The 23,077-nt window shown below is 40.1% G+C and overlaps 1 protein-coding gene across 1 annotated transcript; it reads left to right on the forward strand.

Annotated features, from left to right (window-relative positions):
• The first annotated feature begins 21 nt into the window (after positions 1 to 21).
• Positions 22 to 20,254, forward strand: clic4 (chloride intracellular channel 4). Its single transcript, XM_074692211.1, has 6 exons — positions 22 to 417; positions 13,049 to 13,158; positions 15,217 to 15,342; positions 16,082 to 16,188; positions 17,258 to 17,439; positions 18,451 to 20,254. Exons 1-6 carry the CDS (start codon positions 349 to 351, stop codon positions 18,613 to 18,615), a joined length of 759 nt encoding a protein of 252 aa, XP_074548312.1. The 5' UTR covers positions 22 to 348; the 3' UTR covers positions 18,616 to 20,254.
• The last annotated feature ends 2,823 nt before the right edge of the window (positions 20,255 to 23,077 follow it).

Consider the following 23,077-nt stretch of genomic DNA (forward strand, 5'->3'; position numbering starts at 1 on the left):
TACATGTTTGCGCTTCTGATGACATCACAGCTTTAAGTATTCCCGTTGCTTCTCCCACCCGCCCTCATCACCGCTACTCATACCAGCAAAAAGAGCCTCATGGTCCAATGATGTCTCTGTAGCTTAGCCGAGTTTGAGTTCTGTTGCAACGGTGTGACAATTCTATCTGCCCCGTCACTGCTGCTTTTGCTGCTAGCTCCAAACCATCGCAAGGGTAAAGAAGGAGAGGCGCCTACCGAGCTCCAGGACAAAAAGAGAGGTGGAGAACAGGACCAAGCAGAGTCCGGGTGTGGTAGCAAGAAAAAAAATTAACCTTTGTTTGACGAACTTCTAATAGTAGCAGCAACTATGTCGTTGTCAGTACCACAGAACGGAGTTAAGGCGGATAACGAACCCGTTATCGAGCTCTTCGTGAAGGTAAGACCACACCACACATCGTTTGGAAAAAGTTTAGCATTTTAAGTTTCTTTTTTTACCCTGGCTTAACCAGCTTCAGTATATCGTGATGACAAGTAAGTATTAAACGTCTGTTTTGCATTTAACGAAAAACGGGGTGTTTTTACGTTAACGGACGTTTTTTTTTTCTTGAACCACCATGCTAGCCTCACATTTTTGATTAACCTTCGAGGTGTGCCAAAGTGGACAAAATGGTGATTTCTGGTCGCCTTTGGAAAACAAAAAGATTGAGATTTTTTTAAACCCTTGCTTCTGTTGCCATGTGGAGCCGACAGTGTCACAAGAAGGGCGGATGCAGTAGTGAGGGAAGGGGCGCCTGCCATGCGGAACGCTGGGCTGATCCATTAACAAAAGCCCGGTAACGTAAATGTGGTCCTCCGCCGCAAATTCTCCCCTCACATTTTCTCACTTGTTGCCGCTGCGTTTTTATTTCTAAAAACCAAGACGTACAAATAGCGATATAAAGCATTTCAAAGTAATGGAATATGTTGCTTATCCATACATTTGGTTCTGCCTGGCCATAAATGGATGCTGGAATAGACACATAAGAGTTAAGTTAGGTATTTGGGTCCTCATATGGTCACTGACTGCAGACCAAAAACCTGGGACGGTTTGGTTGTGATTTACAGTATTTATGTGGGTTACTCGTACCACCATACAGTGAAAATGGCTCCTAATACTCTTTGTTAGGGCCATTTGTCAATGGGGTGTAGTTTTGCTGTCTCAAAACTGCAAGTGTAGCTAAGCAAATATCATCCATTTTCAGATGCTGTGATTGATTACACTTTATACATGAATCCTACACTTTTCTTGTGGAGGGGGTGAAGTTTCATAAAACCACAGCATTATTACCCTCCCTAACACTGATTTCTGTATTGAGTTGCCCCAGCAGCTATGTGGATGTTGGAGGGTGTGAATGGCTGTTTCCTTTTATTCAGCTGCCTGCTTTCAGGGCGGGAAAATGGTTGAGAAGAAAAAGGGGGAGTTTTGGGGGTCCTCATTAGATGAGGACAGGGTGGGTGAGGGCTCAGGGGACAGCAAAGCAAGCGTACAGTGAAAGGGGGGGAGACCTTTGTAAATCCTGTGTGTGAGATATGGTGAGCACATTCAGTTGTAACTTTTAGTTCCTCTAGCTATGAATAAGGGTGACCTGTGTGCTGTGAGAGACTTAACAGAATCATAAAAACCATGTCCTGTTTGTTTTGCTCATCATAAGAAAGGGAGGATTGTTGAAGGCATTGATGAGGCAGAATCTATGGGAAAACAAATCTGAACAGCAGTGTTTCTTTGACTTCCTCTTACAGCCTAAAGGAGAGGTTACATCATTCCTTGGCCATGAAGGGTTACACATGTGGCCAACTCTTCCTCCTTGCCCTCCCTCTTTGGACTTTTTGTGTAGCCTGTTGTGAACAGACCAGACATTTCTTTCACTGAGTGTTTAAGATAGTATGATAACCTATCAACTTGCTTGGCTCTGTGTTTTGTGCCAGTGTCTGACATGTCTACATCTTTTATTTATGCAGTTGTTCTCACTGTGCTGCATTAAACACAGTCACGGGAGACAATGGAGGGCACACTGGTTGCCATAGGCACCCTGCTGCGGACCAGACCTCTGGGAACAGCTGATAACAAACTGTGTGTATCCTCCACACTCTCCAGTGTTAGATCTTTCAGGACACTGCCATATGTCAGCTTAAGCTGACTAATTATTTTCCAGGTTAGCATAGGGTCTGAATGTTCTTACCATGCAATTTTTACCTGTTAAAAGTAGCTGTTATACTTCACAGATTCTTTGATGACGAGGCAACTTATATGACCCGGGGTGTTTTTAGCAGCTGTTGTCACATTGCTATGGGTACAATGATCATCTGTTAGGGGTGTGGATGTGAGGCCCTCCATGGTAGTTTTTATTGCTGTCAGTCGCAAATGAGCACGGTATAATGAGGTTGTAATTTGAAAGATAGACCTTTGACCTCATTACCGTACAGCAGGTTACATATTTTTTGCTGATATAGGTAGTAGTGCCAGCGCACTGTAGATGTGGACTTTCAAGCATCCACCCATGTCTGTTTAACGTTTTACCAACAAATTTGTAATAGCTAAGAGTTAAGATAATACCCTGAATCCTGTGCACATGCTTTGCTAGAGTGTATCAGATTTGATGAAGCAGCACTTAATGACATTGGACTACAGCGGGGGTATTCAAAATGTTACTTTCAGTAACCACAGTTCCTCTATTCCTTTCTCACTCCTTTCAATTCTGAATGATTGTATCAGACTAACTTAAAAGCAGTTCTGACCTCACTAAGTGATCTCCCAATATCTCTGGAGGAAATCATAGTACAAGTGCTTCTGCAGAAATGCCCACTCTATTACTACATGTTTTGTTGTGTTTTTATTCAGTCTCACTGCCTTTAAAATCTACTCTGGATTCATTCAAGTATGCTAGTGAGTCATCCACCACCATAGTGAGACCTGGCTGTATGGCGGATAACAGAATACAAATGAGTCAGGAGAAACAGACAGGCTTTATCTGTCCTTGTGTATGCCTCCATTGGCTGCAAGTGTGCCAAGGTCACACTGCTGGTTGGGAAGCCTTCTGCTGCCTCCAGACTTCCACACTCCTGCCAGCAGCAACAGCAGAGCCAGTGGGCATGTTGGAGAAGTGCTCTTCATTCTGGTTGGCATAAGAGTCTGTCTATGTTTATGTTTGGTCTTCAGGACAACAGTCCCATGGAAACCATGGTGATGGAATGCCAAAGTGAATCCAACAAAGGACACCTCTGTAAGGACGATGAAGGGGGTCTGCGTTGTCTGACAAATCTTAAGTTATGGCCAACAGATAACAATGTGCTTTCTTAAGTTTCATTCTCTGTTCAGCAGATGTCCAACTCCCATCATACTCTTTCTGTACCTCGCACTCTGTTCTTTTAAGTCCAGTGAAAAAGGCTTCATGGAGAGTTGCACATTTCATATTGTGCTATCAGCTGCAACATGTGACTTATGCCTTGTGATAGGCTGTTTTATGAAACACAATGAACCTTTTTCAACACTGACTGTGCTCCAGTCAATGCTGCTGCCTGAAATTACATGCATGGTTGGAATTAGCTCGTTCGGTTCTAACTACTGTACAGTTATTTGAAGGTTGGTTTCTGCTTATGGTGGTCAAAATAGTTTTCATGTTTCTCTATAGCTTAAGATTCAGTCTTTCTCCTTTTTAGTTATAGCTTAAGTAATATTTTGATTGAATAATGAATAATGAATAAATACATGATAAACAGAAAAGCTTTGAGAGAACAGCATTACAGATAGACAGCATTTTGAAATAATCAACAACTGCTAGTACCTCCACTCATTAGGCCAAATTATAAATGACTACTAATATAACAATGTAAGCCATTTTTACCAATGTATTTTTAAATTTCCTGAATTTACTCTACCCAACAATCCATCTCAAACATGTTACTGACTCAGAAAAGCTATGTTTTTTAGATTGTAATGTGCATAGAATAATAGATGTCATTACAACTGCATTTTTTAATAAAAGGCAAATAAAAACAAAATGATATTGACATGAAAAAGCAGACATGGTTGCCCTGCTCTCTGTTTATCAGTATCTACATCAGCTGTTTAAACTTGGATACCAGTGGACCCTGACAGAAATTTGATCCCCAAGTGTACGGCGGCCAGCGTCACGAGTCAGGTCACAATAGTTAATAGGATGCTGATGTTGCAGAGTGTTGTGTTGTTGCTGTGAGTATTTTTTTCACAGCACAGTGAATTTGTCTTAAGGCATCTAGCCTGTCACTGTTTCTTCAATGTTACTGTCTTTGTAATGTAAAATGACAATGTTCTAAAAGGTCTATTGTCTGATTATTGTAGGGGAATAAAACCAGGCTGAGTAGTGGTAATGTATGCAGTTAGAATCTTTGATGTAATATGTCTCAAGAAGGAAAGCTTGTCTCATTTGCACTGCTTGACCTGTAAGCCACTTGCTTATGAGGTATTTCTCTTGTGTGCTCTAGAACAGGATGCCATGCCACCCTGGTCAAACATGGATCAGAGATTATAAAGATTTGTTCCTAAGAGTCTTGTTGGTTCATGGGTCTTTCTACTGAACTAATAGTACTATACCGATTACTTCAGCAGTTTTAACCCACCAGATCTGAGTACAGGGGGAAGAGAAGCCCCACTCTCTTCCTCTTCCTCTGCCTCCCTGTTACATCATCTTTACTGTCAGAAGAGCAGCATGACCCCTCAAAGGAGGAGAGTCTCCCTGCTGACTACACGTGTAACTCAATCAGTCTCAACATGATCCCGTCTGCTTGTGTTTCATGTGCTGTGTTCCTCGAAGCAGAGAGGTGTATGTAGACCTAAGTGTGGTACTCCATCATGGGAGTTTGAATAAGTGGGTCATTGTACCTGAACCATCATCTCAGAAGATTAAAGTATCTTAAACCATAAAGACTTTCTTTTTCCCTCAATAGTAGCTGAGATCAAGAAGTAAAAAAACAGGTACTTATTAAGCAATGATAGCTGAGATAAATTTTCAACACCTGTTTTTTTGTAGTTTTATAGTTTAACTGCATCAAATTGACTAATGTATCATATCTGTGATTATTAGGTTTTGAATTGCCCTGAGATTTTTCTGAGATTCCTCCTACATTGAAATGTCAATAATTGAATTACCATTGGGTTATAATTTCATATTAAAAAAAATCACTAATGTTGTTAATTTCTTTTATTTAATGTCTTCTTTTGTATACAATCGCTAATTATTTCTATTTTAATAATACTCAATACTCACAGACACCGAGTGCTTTGAGTATAGACGTTACAATTTACAGCGTTCCAGACATAACTCTCCTCACTGTATAGCCTTGCCTTTTACAACATTAATATCATTTTTAGAACATCTAATCCCCCAAGTAGTCATGTCTGTTACAAGTCACTGTCAACACTCAGTTCTTAATTTGCAGATTAATCAACATCATGATAGAGTTAGATTGTACACTTTGATGTAGGATCTGCAATTAAAGATAATAGTAACAGTTAAAACTTAAGTGATAACTCTTGTTTTTTTGTTCCATTTCCCCCACATCCCCCCATGAATTCCTGTAAAACCCCTGTTGTCCTGTGGTGACCAACTCCAGGAGGTTGGGACCCCACTTTGAGAACCAGTTGGCTCAAATATTTGCAAACTAATAGTGGCCAGACAAACACCCTGTTTTCTTAGAATCACTGAGGAGGCTGGTATGTGTGTGGCCATGTTGATGATATTTGCTGCCATGTTTATCTGGCATGTGTGTAGTGTCAGCATGCTGGCATTGTGTTTGTGCCAGAGCCTGGTACACAGCTGTCTGATGGAGACAAGATCAGGCTGTCTGGTGTTTTTTTTTTGACTATATGCAAACATGAGGGACAACAGATGTGTGTAAGCTGTGGCTCTGAATAGGATGTCTGCCCTTGTCTCCTGCGTAATTAAAAACTGGGATTGAGTCTTATTCTTTCTTTACTGCGGCTGAATACAATACTTTAATGCTGACTTACTCCATAGTTGTGCCATGGTTGTACATTCAGGCTCTCCATTAGTATCTAACTTTCCACTGACGCTGGAGGCTCAACTCAGTGCTCATGTGCTCCAACACAGTAGGCCTCTGTCTGACTGGAAGTCTTGAAGTTTCCACAGAGTGATGTCAGCCTGAGTCAGAGCCACACCAGGGATGTGATGGTATTTCCACTCTATAGTTAAACCTGGCTCTACACTCATCTGTCACTAGTTACACTCAGCAACTCGCCTCTTGTTACACATCAAAGTGCTTGTAGTGTTTTTTAGGCACAGAACATCAGTCCATCTTTGGTCAGGGTCTGCCACACCCACTCTTTCACTGCAAAAACTGAAATCTTATCAAGTGTTTTTGTCTTATTTTCAGTAGAAAATGCTTTTTTGGACTTAATATCAGCCACATTCACCCAACCAGTCCAGATAAATGTCTTATTCCAAGTCATTTAAAGACAAAAATGAGGTCTGAATTGCTTGTAACAAGTTAAAAATATCTGCCAATGGATCAAGAAAAAAGTTACTTGTATTAAGACAATATTTTAGTTTTTAGCAAATTTTCTTGCAAATCTTTCTTGTTACATTGGCAGATTTTTTAACTTGTTACAAGCAATTCAGACCTCATTTTTGTCTTTCAATAACTTGAATCAAGAAGTTTTTCTGGACTGACCAGTTGAATGTGGCTCATATTGAGTATAAAAAGACAATTTTGACTAATAAAAAGACATAAACTCTTGATAAGATTTCAGTTTTTGCAGTGTTGTTTTTAGATACCTGGTCACCCCTTCTTTTTTTTCTCCTCTAGGGGATATAAGTTATTAGGGTTGGTTCCCTTTTACATTTGAAACGATACGGTACCGACACCCGGTAGCTGGCAATCGGTACCCGTACTCAACAGTTCCAATTTTCAGTACCTTTTTTGTTCATGTGGTAAAAAAATATCAATTTATTTATGAATAAAATACACTTTTTTTTTTCAATTCAACATATTTATTCTACAATATATTACCTTGCATAGCTGTGTTCATACCCAGCATGGAAAATCACCTACTCTTCCACTCCCTCACAGTCACAAGGATTCATTTAGGTACCTAAACATGGTACCACTTGATTTTATGTGAATCGGTACCCGCTACTTTTGACAGAATTCGGTCGGTACCTATAAAAGTACCTGATTCGGTACCCATCCCTATAAGTTATATTCAAGTAATGAGGCGTTGTCAAATGGAAACAAGGGTCTGAAAAAGTTAGATGGATCAGCAGTCAATATCATGTCAATTCACTGAGAAACTTCTCCTTTTACTGTCTGCAAGTTGTGTCAGTTGTGCACCTGTAAACTACTCTGCTGTGAGTTTAACTGCATGCTCACAGTCCTAACCCCAGCCCAGTCTGTGTACTTGTCCAGCTAACAGGGAGAGGCATTGCTATGAGGTTACCATGGCTGCCCACTCTCAAACGGACATTCCTGCTTTGTGTCATAGCCAGCGGAGGAAGCTGCTTGATACATCGTCCGTTCCTTATTCGGTCAAAGTGTGGCTTGAACTTGCTAAGCAGCCCACCCAATTTAGAAAATGAAATGTGCTGGGGAGGGGAAGGAGCGGGCCTGGATGTTTCTAAAATTAGATTCTGAGCCAAGACTGAGAGGACCATGCCCAGCCAGAACTGGAGCTATCGTCGCTAAGAGTTCTGGCTATAAACTTTCATCACCTGACAACATCAGGGGCAGTTTAGATTAGGATACATAAGTGGGCTGTTGTAGTAAAAACAGTTGTGAGATGAGTGTTCTGCATTTTATGTACCTAGTGAATTTTCATGGGAACAGACTGGTGAAGTGATAATGTTGTTCTTTTTAAAAGCACACATTATTTTGACTGGGTGTTCATGTTTAGACTAATAGAAGGCCTATCATCACTATCACACCCAGAGTGTGTCAGACTGATGATATCAGTGTCAGGGAACAGAGTCATGGCAATATGAGTGTGTTTTGAGAAGTAGAAGTGTTTTAAATGCAACATCACCCCCGTTGCTAACTGAGGTCTCATTGTGCTGCTGTGGGGCCACGCCGTCCAGGACACTGCCTCCTAGATAACATCCGATTTGAGCATGACTCACTCTCTGCTGAGCAGCTGTGTGTGTTCGGCATTAAATAAACAGGCATCTGTTGACTCATGATCATTCCTATGAGCCTAAATGAAGCTTCAGAGGCCTTTGGCAGTCGTCGGCTCGTACCACTTCATGGCCTAGACATTATCTCACATCTGGTAAAAACTTGTCCTGTTTTCTTTGAAAGGATGGTGTGACCTTAGGAAACAGGAGCTGAGGTGTCAGGCTGCTAGCTGGGCATCATCACTTAGAGTTGGTTTATACACAGCTTGTGTATTGAAACTGAACAGCTACTTTACTTTTTTTAACTGATGCTGTTTTCCTTATAAGGGCCCATTTGCAGTTGTTTCTCGCCTCCTTTCTGCAATTTTATTGGCGTGTTTTTTTTCTCTGTTAATGTGAACTGGTAGCGTGCCTGAAACTCCAAACAAAAAGCACTTTTGTGTTGTATTTGTATAGGAAGTTCTCCAGAAGCTCTTTGTGAATGCCACACTATAACAGTGGCCCTCTGGGAAGTGTTTGGGGTACAGGAACACAATGTTAGGGCTGTCGTAAACCTTTTTCTTTTTAACTAGTTTTGTTCCAGAGGCTTGATTTGAAAAATCTGTTTTTCTTCCTCTTTTGACTCAGTTGCTTGACTGCTTTAACATTTACTATAGGTGTTTACCTTAATTTAACACCACAGCTGTTTTAGTGTGACGTAGGGCAGCAGCTTCTTAACAGGGAAACAGTTCAAACGGCACCAGCAGAGGAAATACAGCATCATCATGTAAACTAAACAAAGCACCCTCTCCGGTGAGACTTTCAGGACATTTCTGGAATAGTTTCTCCCTCCTCCCTAAATGCCCAACCCCCCAGTAACTCCAGCGAGGGGCCCAGGATAAGGGGGCAGGGATAAAGAAGGAAGAAGAAGAATCGAGCAGCATGCCCAGCAGCACGCAGCCAGCCGTCCCCCTCCACTCCCACTTAAAGCATCCACTACCACTTGTTGTTTGCTCCATCTATTAGCGTTGCATATAGTCATTGATTCGCACCCTGTTTCCTGTAACACCTCTTTCGAGTGCTCTCTCCTTTCTCTCTGCTGGCAGAGTCTTTGGCAGAGCGGTAGTCTGCTCTGCTGCGGGCTCTAGAGGGAAGGACCTCGGCTTCTGGAACAGACCAAAAGAGAAAGAAGAGTGTAAAATGTCTTTCACAGCTGCTGTGGCCTTCTTCTCTGCCACTTGAGACAGAGAAGTAAAGATGAGCTCAGAATTAAAGTAGCTTTTTACGGAGAAGCACAGAAAATGTCTTTTTGTTTTTTTTTCAAAAACATTTCTTAATCGGGAAACATTTTCCTCTGTTTGGAAAGTGAGTCAGACAGTTTACCTGTGAATTGGTAATCCTCTCTGCTGTTTCCTCTACTTCAAGCCATATGTAAGTGGTCATTACCATGGGAACTGTTGCTGGGGTGTATTACCACCTTTGATTCAGAATGGTTCTCTTTGGATGTGCTGAATAGAAAGTAGCGTAATATCCCATTGATGTTTTTCTGATCCCATCAGGATCAGCCATTGCCAGTCCAGTTCAATGATGCTGCCAGCAATCTATATTTACCACAGCTCTACTTTAGAATTGAAATAATGTTAGGTGAAAAGGGGACTTTCATTTGCTGAACAAAAGCAGTGTTCTAATCCTGGCTCCAGAAATTGAATGGTGTGGGGGGGTTGGCTCAATGGGAGTACAATGGGAGCCTGCAGGCAGATCAAACAGAGCCACCCCACTGGGCATCACACAGAGGACAACAGTGGCCAGGCTGTCCACACCAGCAAGGAGCTGCTGGACTGTCTGAACACTAGAGAACAAAGTCACTATTGAAGACGGTTCACAACCTGCTTTTGATACCAGAGATATATTTTGGAGACAGATGTTGAGCTGAGAGTATGGAGGGGAATTGTACACAAACATCTTCTGCATTACTATGAGAAACAGTTTCCACGTCTAAACAGATACAAGAGGTAAAAACTGCAGTTGATGATTGAAGAGGAGTCTCTGATAACACAAGAAGCAGACTAGAGCTGAAACGATTCCTCGAATGATACAAGGTACTCGATTACAAAATATACTCGAGTAACTTTCTCTGCCTCGAGGAATCGTTTAATTTTAAAAAAGATCAGAGTGGTATTTCAAATAGAGCTGAGGCCATATGAAGAGAGTTTTCAGACCCCTCAAGCTACCTCTTAAACAAAATAGCAACTAGCAACAAATCTAGCTTCTTTTCTGGAGTTTGGAGACCAATGGGTCATTCTACAAAACGGGTGCCATTTGGGTCTGCAACATTTGATGAGATTTACAAGGCACAAAAAATGTGTCAGTGTGTTTACATATTTTGGAGCTACCAAAGCAAGTGCTCTTTTTGACATGATGTATCAGAAAATTCTATTTCTTAAAGAGAAAAATTTTCATTTGAAAAATAACTGCTCTTTAACCAAACAAAAATGTATTTTATCCGATTACTCGATTAATCAATGGGATTTTCAGTAGAATACTCGAATACTAAAATGTTTGATAGCTGCAGCCCTAAAGCAGACGTAACCCAAACAGTTTGTAACGGCAGCTCCTCAACAATAAAATGCTGAATGCATTCCAGAGAGGTGGTACTTGAATGACCTCCATGCTTGTCCTTGTGAATAGATGGATAAGGTTCATTTTTTCTTGGCCTGCCTTGCCTGGAGAGTAGTATACCCCTCAAGCTCACACAGAGCTACACAGCTCTGCATTAAGTGGGTTCAACCATGGTGATATCTCTGAGGAGGATATTTCCATTTCTTAATTAACAGGAATGAAACAGAGATTAACAGTACTTGGTTCATGGCTCTCAGTTTTGCAATGAGGTTGTTGAACTGAAGTCAGTTTCTCATTTAGCAGTGTCCCAGTGACTGTCTGATTTAATAAAGATACCACACAAAGCTCATCTGATCAAATGAAGTGATATATCCAGCCTGTGATGGAGAGTTTAAACCATATTTGTACTTTTCTTCAACCTCTGCAGCCCATAAAAGGCTGAGAGATGAGCCCAGTGAAAGGCAAGTTAGAGTTGGAGAAGAAGAGCGTGTGACAAAGATAGATGGTTAGAAATAAAGAGGGTATGTTGAACGTTTGCAGCACCTTTTCAGTACATTTCTGTTTGGCACTGGGTGTGTGTGTGTGTGTATGAGGGATATCCCCAGTTAACTTAACACTGCCATCTTTGGCTTAATGTCCACTGATCAGGTTTTCTGCAGACTGAAGATTCACCTACACTCTGTAATTTTTTTATGGAATCCAAAGCAACTACTAAACCAACAAGAAATCTTCTGCTGGGTTTGAGTAGTGTACCATGCTTTTATGAAACATCTCCAACAACATATTTCGCTCTTCAGTATACACCACGCACACTGCAGTAGTGGCTATCTAGCTAGCTGGGTGGCTAACAGCTGTCCTTTTTTACTTTAACTCATGCTGCTTCTGCCTGTTCTCTGTTTTATAGCGGGCAAAACCAGCATGAAAAAAATCTGCCCCCACTATGAACCAGATAGTTTCACTGTAGTATCTGTAATATCAACATTTCATTTTTTTTAACAGACAGTTATAGGCCATGTCCACACATAGCCTGTATTTTCAATAATGAACATCCCGGCTTCATTCGTTTTGAAAAATACTTTTGTCCACAGGCAGCGGGCAAATCCGCCAATGAGTGCGGCTTAAGGCATGCCAAACCCAAATTTGGCAGTGTTTTCCAGACATAAAACCCGCGCCAGCCAATCAGAATGAGCCCCTGTCATTCAGCTGTGACGTTTGAGAACTGAAAACTCTGTTTACCGGTGTCTGCACGAAACCATGAAACTGGAGTTTTCCAAAATCTTCACTTTGATGTAGTTTTCTGAAAACATTGTTTTTTAGTGATGTGAAGCTGAACGACAGGCGTTAACGCATAAAAATATTTTCCGTTTCCTAAATACTAGGGCTGGGACAATATGCTATTCTCATGATTCAATTCTGTTATGATTTTTGGGGTGCCGATTCGATTTAAATTGCAACTCTACGATTTTTGCGATTTTTACTTCACTTTTTAAACGATGATGATTATGTCTACAAACAGGAGACAGGGGCCATATTTTCCCAAAAAATGCACATAACGTGAGTCAGAGAGAAATATTTCACCCTCTGCTGGAGAAAAGTGGTAACTTTTTCCCAATCAATTTTATAAACAAAGACTGAAATGAAGAATTTGAAAAAATTGTTAAAGAATCTTAATTTTGATATTGGCAAAAAAATCCTGATATTTAATTTTGATTTTTTCTCCCACCTCTAACAAATACCACACGTAAAATTCCTTCTCCAATGAGTGATAAATATCAATTTATAATCCACACACTACTGCCCCTCTCCTTCTGCAACTATTATGCTTTTTTGTGCCTTGTAGCAAAAGAGAAAAGAAGAGTTTTCCTAATCACTTCAGAAGTCTCTCCTCACAGCACACTCTTCTACAGTAGAGGTGACAAAGGGTCAGTACGCTGAAGCATTTCAACAATCACTCCTTCCTTCCTACTTAAGTTTTTATGAGGGCAGCCTGTAATATGCATAAAAGACTCTTTGTCTGAAATACGCCCTCTGTGGCTGGCTACAGGAAAATACCTCAGTTTATAGATGGTGCAACGAAGATGTAACCTCTATCACAACTGTCCAGTTTGAGGCCAGGAGATTCCAGTAGAAGAACCTTGTTACTCGTGTTTTCAAGATCTCATCTGCTGTCTGTCATCATTTAATCTGAGATGGTCCCACCTTTGCTTACTGGGCCTTATGAGGTCGAACATGTGCCACTGTTTACACACTCAGTCTCCATGGCACCTGTTATACTGCTTGTACTTAATCTGCTCCCATTCTAACGCACTATCTATCTGTTTATTGAAGGCGGGAAGTGACGGAGAGAGCATTGGCAACTGCCCCTTCTCCCAGAGGCTCTTCATGATCCTGTGGCTCAAAGGAGTCGTCTTCAATGTCACCACAGTGGACCTGAAGAGGTTGGTTCCTGCTCCATTTCCGAGCTTCCTTTCATCCCCTTTTCCCCATCCTCCTCTTCTCAAGTTCTGACCGTCCAACCAGATGGAAACATTATCCCTCTAATTTTCTTCTTTTGGTAGATTGCTAGATTTTTCCTGGGCGTGTTCACAAAACTCTCTGCACTGCTCTGATCCAACATCACCTCTAACACGCTTGTGCTTCCCTGCTGCTTATTTGGTTTTCCCATGACCCTTTCCCAGGCTAAAGAAGATCGGAGCAAAATAAACACTCAGACTCCAGAGAGGCTATTTAGGGTTCTTCACTTGCATACTTCCTGCCTACATTTTAGTGGGGAACATGTTATTTTTCAACCCTGGGATCAAAATACTGGTGATCCTCTGCAATTTTAAATGCACCACTGATTTTTTTCTTCAAATACAAGCCTTCTTGCTTTTCACATGTGGATACCAGAAGCAGTTTTCTAAACCCTCTATGTTTTCTGTGTGTATGATTCACCTAATGTCCTCTTGTGCTTTTTCCACTAATGCAAGACACACCAGTGCTAGATTATTTTCAGGCATGGTCAGTACCTCTGGTTTATTTGATCCTCTTCCTCCTGAGTGTTTGACTCAGAGATACTGCGTTCTCTGCAGACCACTGCTTCAAACAAAAAATGACATTCTCCCAATTACTGCTGTGTGTTTTTAAACAGCTAAAAGAAAGAACGCTGGATCTATTTGCCTAGAGAGTTTGTTTTCTTACATGCCAGCATGTTTAAAGTAAGGGGAGGAAGGGTTGAGATGCATTTGCATGGTAAGGATATTTGCATTCCCCTGGCAGAGGCTGTGTGGCATGAAACAAAGCTAGCTGATACCCTGTGAAAGCCAATAGAGGATGTCTGTACACTTGGAGCTGGAACTACTTACCCTGCTCTTTAAGCAGCCCTTTGTTCAGCTGGAATGAGTACTTGGTGCCTTATGTTTTAAGACTTTCAAGAGCAAAAGGGGACTTTGAATTTTTCTGTTCCAGACGGTGTCTGTACTCCTAAATAAACTGAACGTACACTGTGAAAGAAGATACATGTTTGCCCTGTTTATCACTCTTTTATGGCTGAATTTGAATGGAAGCTCATGTTGTGCCAGTCAAAAGTCATGACAATATGAGGAGGACAAAGAATAAATCAAACAGGAAACGAGAGAGTGAGAAGCAACATGCAGAGAAGAGGCTTCAGGCTAGAATCAAGCACCACCTACTTGAGGATTTTAGTTCCTGTGCATGGGACACACATCTTAAGTCAAACCAGCACTTCTGTGTTAATATGTCTTATTGAAGGCCTGTGATCCTAGAGGCAACATGCTATCCACTCCTTAATGATGTCATAGGGTGACGGCCCTACTTCCCTTTTTGCATGCCAGTGAGTTAAAGTGATTTCCTGTTTTTTTGTGCCCTGTAATGCCTTCAGACTTCAGCTACCAGTGAAAACATTGTCAGATCCAGGACCATTAAAAGTCTCTGACTGTTGTTGATGCTACACACATAAGATCATAGTGGATTCCCAGAGTCTGCTGGCTTCCAACAATAAATCAGACCGCGTTGTTGAGACTCTGCTGTGAGACATGGGATTCAACCGTCTGGGTTTCTGCAGATTTCATGAGTCAGTTGTGTTCACACTCCTCAATCAACACATGCTCATTTCTTTTTTTGTGTCAGTGGCATCTGCCTGCCAGAGACATCTGGTACAAAATGTGCTGGTTTGAAGGCTGTACAAAGGACACACAAACATGCTCATGAAGATACACATATCGTTAAAGGTAGAGCACAGCAAAGCAGTTGTAGGAGGGAGAAAAGGGAGTTGTCAACTCATTTCTCCGATGCTTGATTTATCAGAAATGAATAAGTATCCAGCTCAGGTTTTAATCTTAAACTTTCGACTTCTTATGAACTTTGTTTATTGTACTCAAGTGTCGTACCTAATGTGGGCATGAAAGGCTGTTTTTGCTTGATAGATCACTGCACATGGTTTCTGAAATCACTTAATTTGTTATGACTGAGCAGTGTTTTCTCCATTTATCTTCCAGGAAGCCTGCAGATCTCCAGAACCTGGCCCCAGGCACCCACCCACCGTTCATCACCTTCAATGGTGAAGTCAAAACTGATGTCAACAAGATTGAGGAGTTCCTTGAAGATGTCCTCTGCCCACCTAAGTAGGTGCTTCTCACTGTAGCAGCAAAGCTCCCAGCTTACAAAACGGCACCAAAACAGTGTACTGGGAATCCCTCCTCCAGGTTTTTTCTCTTGCTACACTCTGAAAGGAGACTGGTTCTTTCTTACCAACAGGGCTCTAAGAGGGCTTTCACACCAACATCATTTGGTTTAGACTTTCAGACTTTCCTGAGTGGTCCAAACCAAAATGATATGTGTGAAACCTCCCCCTGGACCCTGGTCTGGAACCAACAGCCAGACCTTGGTCAGACCAAAAGAGGAGGTCTCAGTCAAAATTAAGGATAGACCGATTATCGGCTTGGCTGATTATCAGGGCCAATATTTGGCATTTTGGGGCATATCAGCATCAGCCTTTTTTTACGATCCGACGGTTGATATGAAACCAATTCAAAACTGTTGTTTCCTGCACTGTGTTTGTACTGTTCAAAATTTTTACACCAACATTTCCACTTTGACTGCAAATAATATCGGCTTCAAATATCAGTTATCGGCCTTTCCTGCCTACTAATAACCAATATCGGCCCCCCAAAAAATCCATATCGGTCTATCTCTAGACAAAAGCATTATATAATTTGAACAAGAACAATTTGAGAATTACAAAAAAAACAGCAACATGCTGTGTATTTTTGTTCAACCAGTATCACTGTGCTACAGAGTTAGCTTTAAGTCCATTTTTCCATTCATGCTGTACCCATCGTTTACTTGTATTTGTGTTTACAGGTTCATCAAGCTTGGTGCAAGACATCCTGAGTCAAACACAGCTGGTATGGACATCTTTGCCAAGTTTTCAGCGTACATCAAGAACTCCAAACCAGATGGAAATGAAGGTAAATACCCATATGTGACTGATATACCCACCCACATGTAAACAGATAGAAACGTACAACTGGCTGGACCCACAGATTATGTGCAAAGATAGCCCTCAGGTTGTCAAGGGAGTGTATTCTGGTTGCCTGGTGACATTAAGAAGCTTTGCCCTGATTGGTGCATCATAGCACAAACACAGAGTGAAGAACAGGGCTTTTGTTCAGCTGCTGCTTCCTGTCCTCGTGCTCACTGTCCCACCTGGTGGGGGCCTCTGAAACTACAAAGCAGTTAATGAACAGTCTCGTTCAGGATTTCATCTGTCTTTGCAGCCTGAGCCCTCCCCTAAATCATCATTTCACAACAAATTACTTTTTTTTTTTGGAAATATGAAGAATAGACTCTTGTCATGTAGATTTTGTTTCATTATTGATAGGAAAAGATTGTGAGCTGGTTTTCCAGAACAGTGTTGATGGTATTTAAGAAATACACAGACTTTTTTTCATGTTTTAGTTGGCTCTTCGCCACCCTGGGAAAATATTGAACCATGGTGAACTAGATGTGAAAGTCAAGGCTGTGTCAATAGTCTGAGGCTGAGTTGTATGGTAGAATGATAAGTGCTCTCCAGTGTAGCTGTAAAACTTCCAAATCACGCATGCAGCCCATTCATGTCAGTTTTGCTACCATAGAAAGAATGGTTAATAAATAACCTGTAAGTAGATGGGTGAATTGTGAGGAAGAAGTAACAGCTGTGTTCCAGTGAAATGTGTAGCCAGAAATGAGCTTCTTGAAGATGTTATTTTGATGTTTTGTTTCACTTATAATGTTACTTTATGTTATAAAAGTACATGGTAATACTCAACATGATTTGTATTAATTTGTTTTCTGCATTAATGGTGAACAAAAGAGGTTTGGCTCTTGATGAAACACTGCCCTCTTGTGGTGGATCAGCGTATAAGCGTAGCAGTTGCAGAAGGAAGCCTGAAGAAAAGGCCTTGAGTTCAGTTCCAAGTGGAATATTTGCACATGCAAAATATATGGTCAGACTTGTATTTTTTACAGAAACTCTGCTCTTGTGATCTTTTTTTGCAGCTCTGGAGCGTGGACTTCTAAAGACTCTGCAGAAGCTGGACGAGTATCTTCGCTCGCCGCTGCCTGATGAGATCGACCACAACAGCATTGAGGACATCAAGGTCTCCACACGTAACTTCCTGGACGGTGATGAAATGACTCTGGCTGACTGTAACCTTCTGCCTAAGCTTCATATAGTGAAGGTGAGCAAGAGACTTGGTGTTAGTATCACATTTAATCTCCCGACAGTTTTAATTCCAGTCACTTTACTTGAAAAGACTTCCTCTGATGATTGATCATGATCATTTCTAAACCCAGCTTCTTCAGTAGCAATTGTGTAGCTGTGCTTTGCTAACATACTTTTCAATTTAACAGGAGCCTGGTGGAGGATGGTGGTACATTTTAGAGTAGCCCTGTTCTATTTTCAACATTCATGTTGTTTTGGGACTATTTTTTCATATTTAGGATTTAAAAGACTGTAAACCGTCAAAGTCTTATTTACAACATTTTACCCTACACCTATTACTTATTGTATGCTCATCTTAAATTTGAAGCCAGCAAATTGTTTCAATTGCCTATTTGGTTAATTTGCAATAGATTGGTAATTTGAGCTGGTATAAAAAGGGGGATTTCCAAGAAGCTGAATCACTCAAAGTAAAGATTGGTTTCACCAGTCTGCGAGAGACAAAGGGAGCAAATAGTCAGACAACCACAGGATAATCTGCAGTAAGAAACTGCAAAGAACTTTGGGATTTTATCATCTCTGTTACCAACAAATATCCTCAGAGTTGGAGAAGTCTGGTTAAAACAAAAAACAGTTTATGAATGGAGTTAATGCTACCTGTTTTAACCTCACACCGCACTTTCTAAGCACTTTTCAACAGATTAAGACTCAGAAATTAAACCATGCCCCTTACAAAAGCCCCTAAATTAGCAAAACACAACTAAATTAATCAGCAACCGCCACAGGAATTAAAGGAAAGCCTATCTAACCTACCTGCCTCATTAAAAATGTATTTCTGGATGATCATGTTTTCTTTTTTGATTATTTTTTTCTATTAGATCAATGAGAAACGTAGTAAAGTTACAGTATAAAAAGCATGACAGCCTTTAAGAAGAGCCCTGTCTGAATCAATACTGTAAGTGCTGTGAGTTTGTGAAAGAGTCTTAAAACTTAATTGAGTAGATTTCTAACTTCTGACAACTCCCTCCAGGTGGTGACTAAAAAGTACAGAGGCTTCGACATCCCCAAAGACATGACTGGGATCTGGAAGTACCTGAACAACGCCTACACACGAGAGGAGTTCACCAACACTTGCCCCAGTGACAAGGAAATTGAGATCGCTTATGCAGACGTAGCCAAGAGGCTGGTCAAATAAGCTTCCTGATCCCTCACCCTCTGTAACCTCTCCCTCCACACACCCCTACACCTCTCCCTCCCCAGCAGCCGGACTGACGTGCTCATTTACGAGAAAGAAAAAACTCTGGACTTGTTTTCCTTCTCTCCTCATCCAGAGCAAACACAAATGCATGAACCATTGCCAGCTTTTTTTTTCCCTCCCATTCCACGGTATCCACAAATACCTTTGTAGTTGATTCAGAAAAAGATCATCTTTGTTTTACCCTTCTTTGCTAACTGCTTTTGTGTTTCATTGTCTGACGAATGTGACGTGACGAGGGGACAAAGAAGCAGCTGTGTGTTAGAGCTTATCAATGCTGGGAGCCACGACTTACACGCTCCCTGATAAGTGACCTTCAAACAGAGCTTCTCTATACATGCAGGCAGAGGCTTACAACCTGTCATTTATTTTCTGTTTCATTATTGAAAAGCTACTTCTGTAATTTCTATAAAACAACACTGAGAAGCATTTTTTTCTTTTCTTGGCTTTAAATAGCAACGTAAACAGTGTTGAAGCTTCAGTGTTAAAAAGAAGGTGAAGCTGGTCTAAACTTGGTGGCTGACATATCAAACCAGAGATACTTTATTTTACTGTTGAGCTGTTAACTAAATCTGGATAATTGTAACTGCAGGTAAAGCTACCTGGTTTTCATGCTATGATCTTCTCGTTGCCTCATATACAAACAAGACTTGTAGCTTAGCTCAGTAGAATTGTAGGGGATTTCTTGTACCGGCTGCATTAGGATCAACACAGGATTAATCTAACTTGGGTTATAAGACTATATTCAACAGTATGTAGCTAACACATCCTCAAGCATTAGAGGGTGTTCTGACATATGTTAATCACCTTGTTGCCATATTCACACACAGCATTGAACAGCACTAAATAGCACGCTGAAGCTTTCTTTTTTTATGGTGCATGAAAGAAAGTCTTCACTTGGATGAGCTGACTGTAGTGTTATGGATGACCAAAAAGGGCACATTATCCTGGTCTCACTGTGGGTAAAATAACTCCTATGTAAGCCACCACCAAAAGAAACCACATTCTCACTGTTTGACTTTCCATAACTTACAGAATGAAGGACACTAATGTGCCATCAGGCACCAGGAAAGATTAAACGAAGAATATTTATGACTCAGCAAATCACAAAAAGTAGCAGTGATCTGAATACCTGGTCCAATTTCACTCCCTCCTGTGTTTGTGGATTGATCTTTAAGGTAGCGAATGTATGTAATTAAACAGTAGCTCCAAAAGTGCTTTAATGCAGATAAAGCAAAACTTGTTTTAATTACTGTAGATTGCCATGTTTTTCAACATTTGTTATAAAACAAATTTGATAAAAGGAATTGTAAATATTTATGTTCTGGTTGCTTTAAAATTTGTTGTCTGAGGTTTTTTTTTTATATGTTTCATCAGAATTGTGTGGAAAATTGGCCCTTTCTAAGCACTTGGGATCAATCCAGGACAAACCATTTCCACATTGCCTTACTTGTTTTGCCCTCTGCACAAGTTTTGCAAGAGGGTTTTTGTTGATCATTTCATTACAGCATGAGTGTGTAAAAAGATGATCTCATGGCTTTTTTTTAAACATGGAATTAAAATAAACTTCTTATTGGCATTCTGACTGTTTTTGCTCAAGGATTATTCTCATTTCTTGACTTGCTGCAAACATAAACATGGAAATGATATTCTTAGACGCAACATTCTGGATGTATTTGCGAAACAAGGCTTGGAAAAAGAGACTCAGAGCTGACTTTCTTTTGTAATGTGAGGGTTAGAGCCTGATATATAAAAAACATCACGTTTTATCACATTTTTTTAAGTTACATTTTGGGATCAGCACTTTTGTAATATAGATATAGATATATGAGTGCTGTCAGGCGATCAAAAAGATTAATCTAATTAATTACAGGATTTGTAATTAATTAATCTAATTCATTGCGTTTTAATCTCATATCTGCTTAAGGTCCCCAAATTATGAATCTGAATTCTAGGACTTAAAATTGTAGTGCATGACTAATAAAAAGAATTCAGAAAGAAGGGAAGATTTGTAAATCCACATTTTTTTCAACTGGCCAATATGAAAATGTCCGTGTTTGCTGCCATTGGCGTTGTGCAACTGTTTACTGCGTCTAGAAGTAAATTATTTTTTTCAGCAGGAGGAGGCAGGGTCTAGCAGAATTTGTCAATCAAAATCCTGCTCGTTAGCTACTGTGGATGAGAGTGGTGCACTCTTTGGATGAGAGACCGACATTGATATGAGGATGTGATCATGGAGAGGACCAAAGGATGAAGCTCCCGAGACAAATGCAATTAAAAAATACATAGCCTTAGAAAACAATATTATTTAGGTCTTAAAAGATTGTTCAAGATGCGCTGAAAACAGCTGGCAGTGAATGAGTTAATCATATAATTTTTGTAACGCATTAAATTGTGGTGTAATTAATTTTTATATATATATATATATATATATATATATATATATATATATATATATATATATATATATATATATATATATATATATATATATGTCTTGACAAAGAAAAAAAAAATAAAAAAGGATTTAAAATCCATTAAATCCATAAAAATTTCCGATTTAAATCCTCACATTTCATTTACTACTTTCTCAGTATTTTACATTGGCATTTTATTTTACATTGAACAGTACATACTAATTATCTGAATAAGTGATTGACTTTAACATTGCATTCCAATCTTTTTGACTTGTTGTTACCGAGGACACTTAAGTCCAATGAGTCAAAACACTGTGTCAATGACTCAACATGTTTTTTTAACATTAATTTTATTTTGTACACTTATTCCTTTCACACCATGATGTGTTTAAGTGTTCTCAGTTTAAATGCTGTGACACATTGTTACTCATATAACAAAATACTTTACATATGTTATTGTTTAGATAATGTCAACATACATTTTACACTGGAGTAGACTTGTTTGTCCGTCTCAAAACTAACAAAAAAGCTCCGTCTACTTAACATCACATGATTTAATTTATTTTCCATTAGAGTTCCTTATTTTATCTGCTATTTGCAGTGCAAGCTTTGGGAACCCCTTGGTCAAAGCTTGTTTGTTTACAGCTCTCCATCTCCATGGAATGTCTCATGTGGGTGTCCACCCGCAGCCGGCTCCACCTCCAGCTGGAGACGCCCTCTGGCTGTCAGCTTGATGATGTTTTGCAGCCAATTCTCTGTTTTCTGAGGCTACAAACAACTCTATTCTGCAGAGCTGGTTGCAGCCCAGAATTTTGCAAGAGACTTAAGAAAAATAAAAAAAAAGTCGGGGGTGTGCAATTATTGGATGCTTTCACATCATTAAAGAGTCATGTTTCAGCCCCACACACTCCATTCTCCCTTCCTGCTGAAGTCAACCCTTGTTATTCACTGGGGGGGAATTCAGCTCAACCCAACCAGAGACAGACTGTGTGGGTGTGTGTTTGTGTGAGTGTGTGTTTGAGCAAAGGGAGGACATATCAATGCTGGCTATCATTCAGACCACACAGTCATTACAAGCAGGATGAGTGGATTAGTGTAATTGGGTAATGAAGGTGAGGTAAGGAGGGGCCAAGTATTGCTCCTTAAATTTGTTGTGTGTGTTTTTGTGTGTGTGTGAGAGAGAGAGATATATAACACACCATTAGAGGGAGCCAACTACTCAGCGATGCACTGAGCACGATGACAGTTGTTTGAGAAATGCTTTTGGTACATTCAGAAGACAACAACATGAGGTCTAGAGTTTAATATGTTAAACTTTATTTAACCAGAATAATAAACCATGGTTACTGTTTTTTCTTCTTTTAGTTCAGTGGAGCCTTTTTGAGCTGGCATCGACTCTCCCTTCACACAGTTTGCAGGTTTTACACAACACCCATTTATGCAGCTGGCTAAATATTGACTCTGGAAAAGCAGCTCACTCGAGGGTACACAGTGATATCCCAAATGGGTTTTGGACCTACAATGTGTGAAACCCATTTTTTGTGTGTGTATGGACTGTGTTTACCTGTAGCTGATGTGGTTACATTACACTTTGTTTTCTATGTGGCAAGAAAAAAAAAACAAGATAATTTCCAACATGTTTTAAATCCACAAACAATGCATCATATTTGTGCTTTCTTGAAAGTATCATCAATAAAAAAAAAAAAAAAAAACTTTGAACCCCTCTGAGTGCAGAGGATTTCTTAGGTCACTGTTGCCAACTAACAAGGCCTACCATATGAATTAACATTAGTCACAGAGAGCCAGAGGGTTGACTTTATGAGAATTGGGAAGTTGGAAAAATGCTTTAATTTCCTTCCAGAGTTAAAAATCGTACATTTTTAACAAACGTATGATTTTCCAAGATAAAGAATTTCTGGAGATAAAAGTTGGTAGAACCAGATTTGTTTAAAACCTTTCACTCACCCTAAGTTGATACTGAGAAA

Source organism: Halichoeres trimaculatus, unplaced genomic scaffold (assembly GCF_033239565.1).
Source record: "Halichoeres trimaculatus isolate MK-OKI-2021-1 unplaced genomic scaffold, fHalTri1.1 fHalTri1_scaffold_17, whole genome shotgun sequence".
NCBI classification, from domain to species: domain Eukaryota; kingdom Metazoa; phylum Chordata; class Actinopteri; order Labriformes; family Labridae; genus Halichoeres; species Halichoeres trimaculatus.

Excerpts from the sequence above, each read along its gene's own strand:
- clic4 (XM_074692211.1), top strand. The coding sequence starts at position 349 with ATGTCGTTGTCAGTACCACAGAACGGAGTTAAGGCGGATAACGAACCC. Across the intron at positions 13,159-15,216 it reads ACCACAGTGGACCTGAAGAG|GAAGCCTGCAGATCTCCAGA; the intron begins GTTGGTTCCTGC and ends TTTATCTTCCAG. Across the intron at positions 16,189-17,257 it reads CAAACCAGATGGAAATGAAG|CTCTGGAGCGTGGACTTCTA; the intron begins GTAAATACCCAT and ends CTTTTTTTGCAG.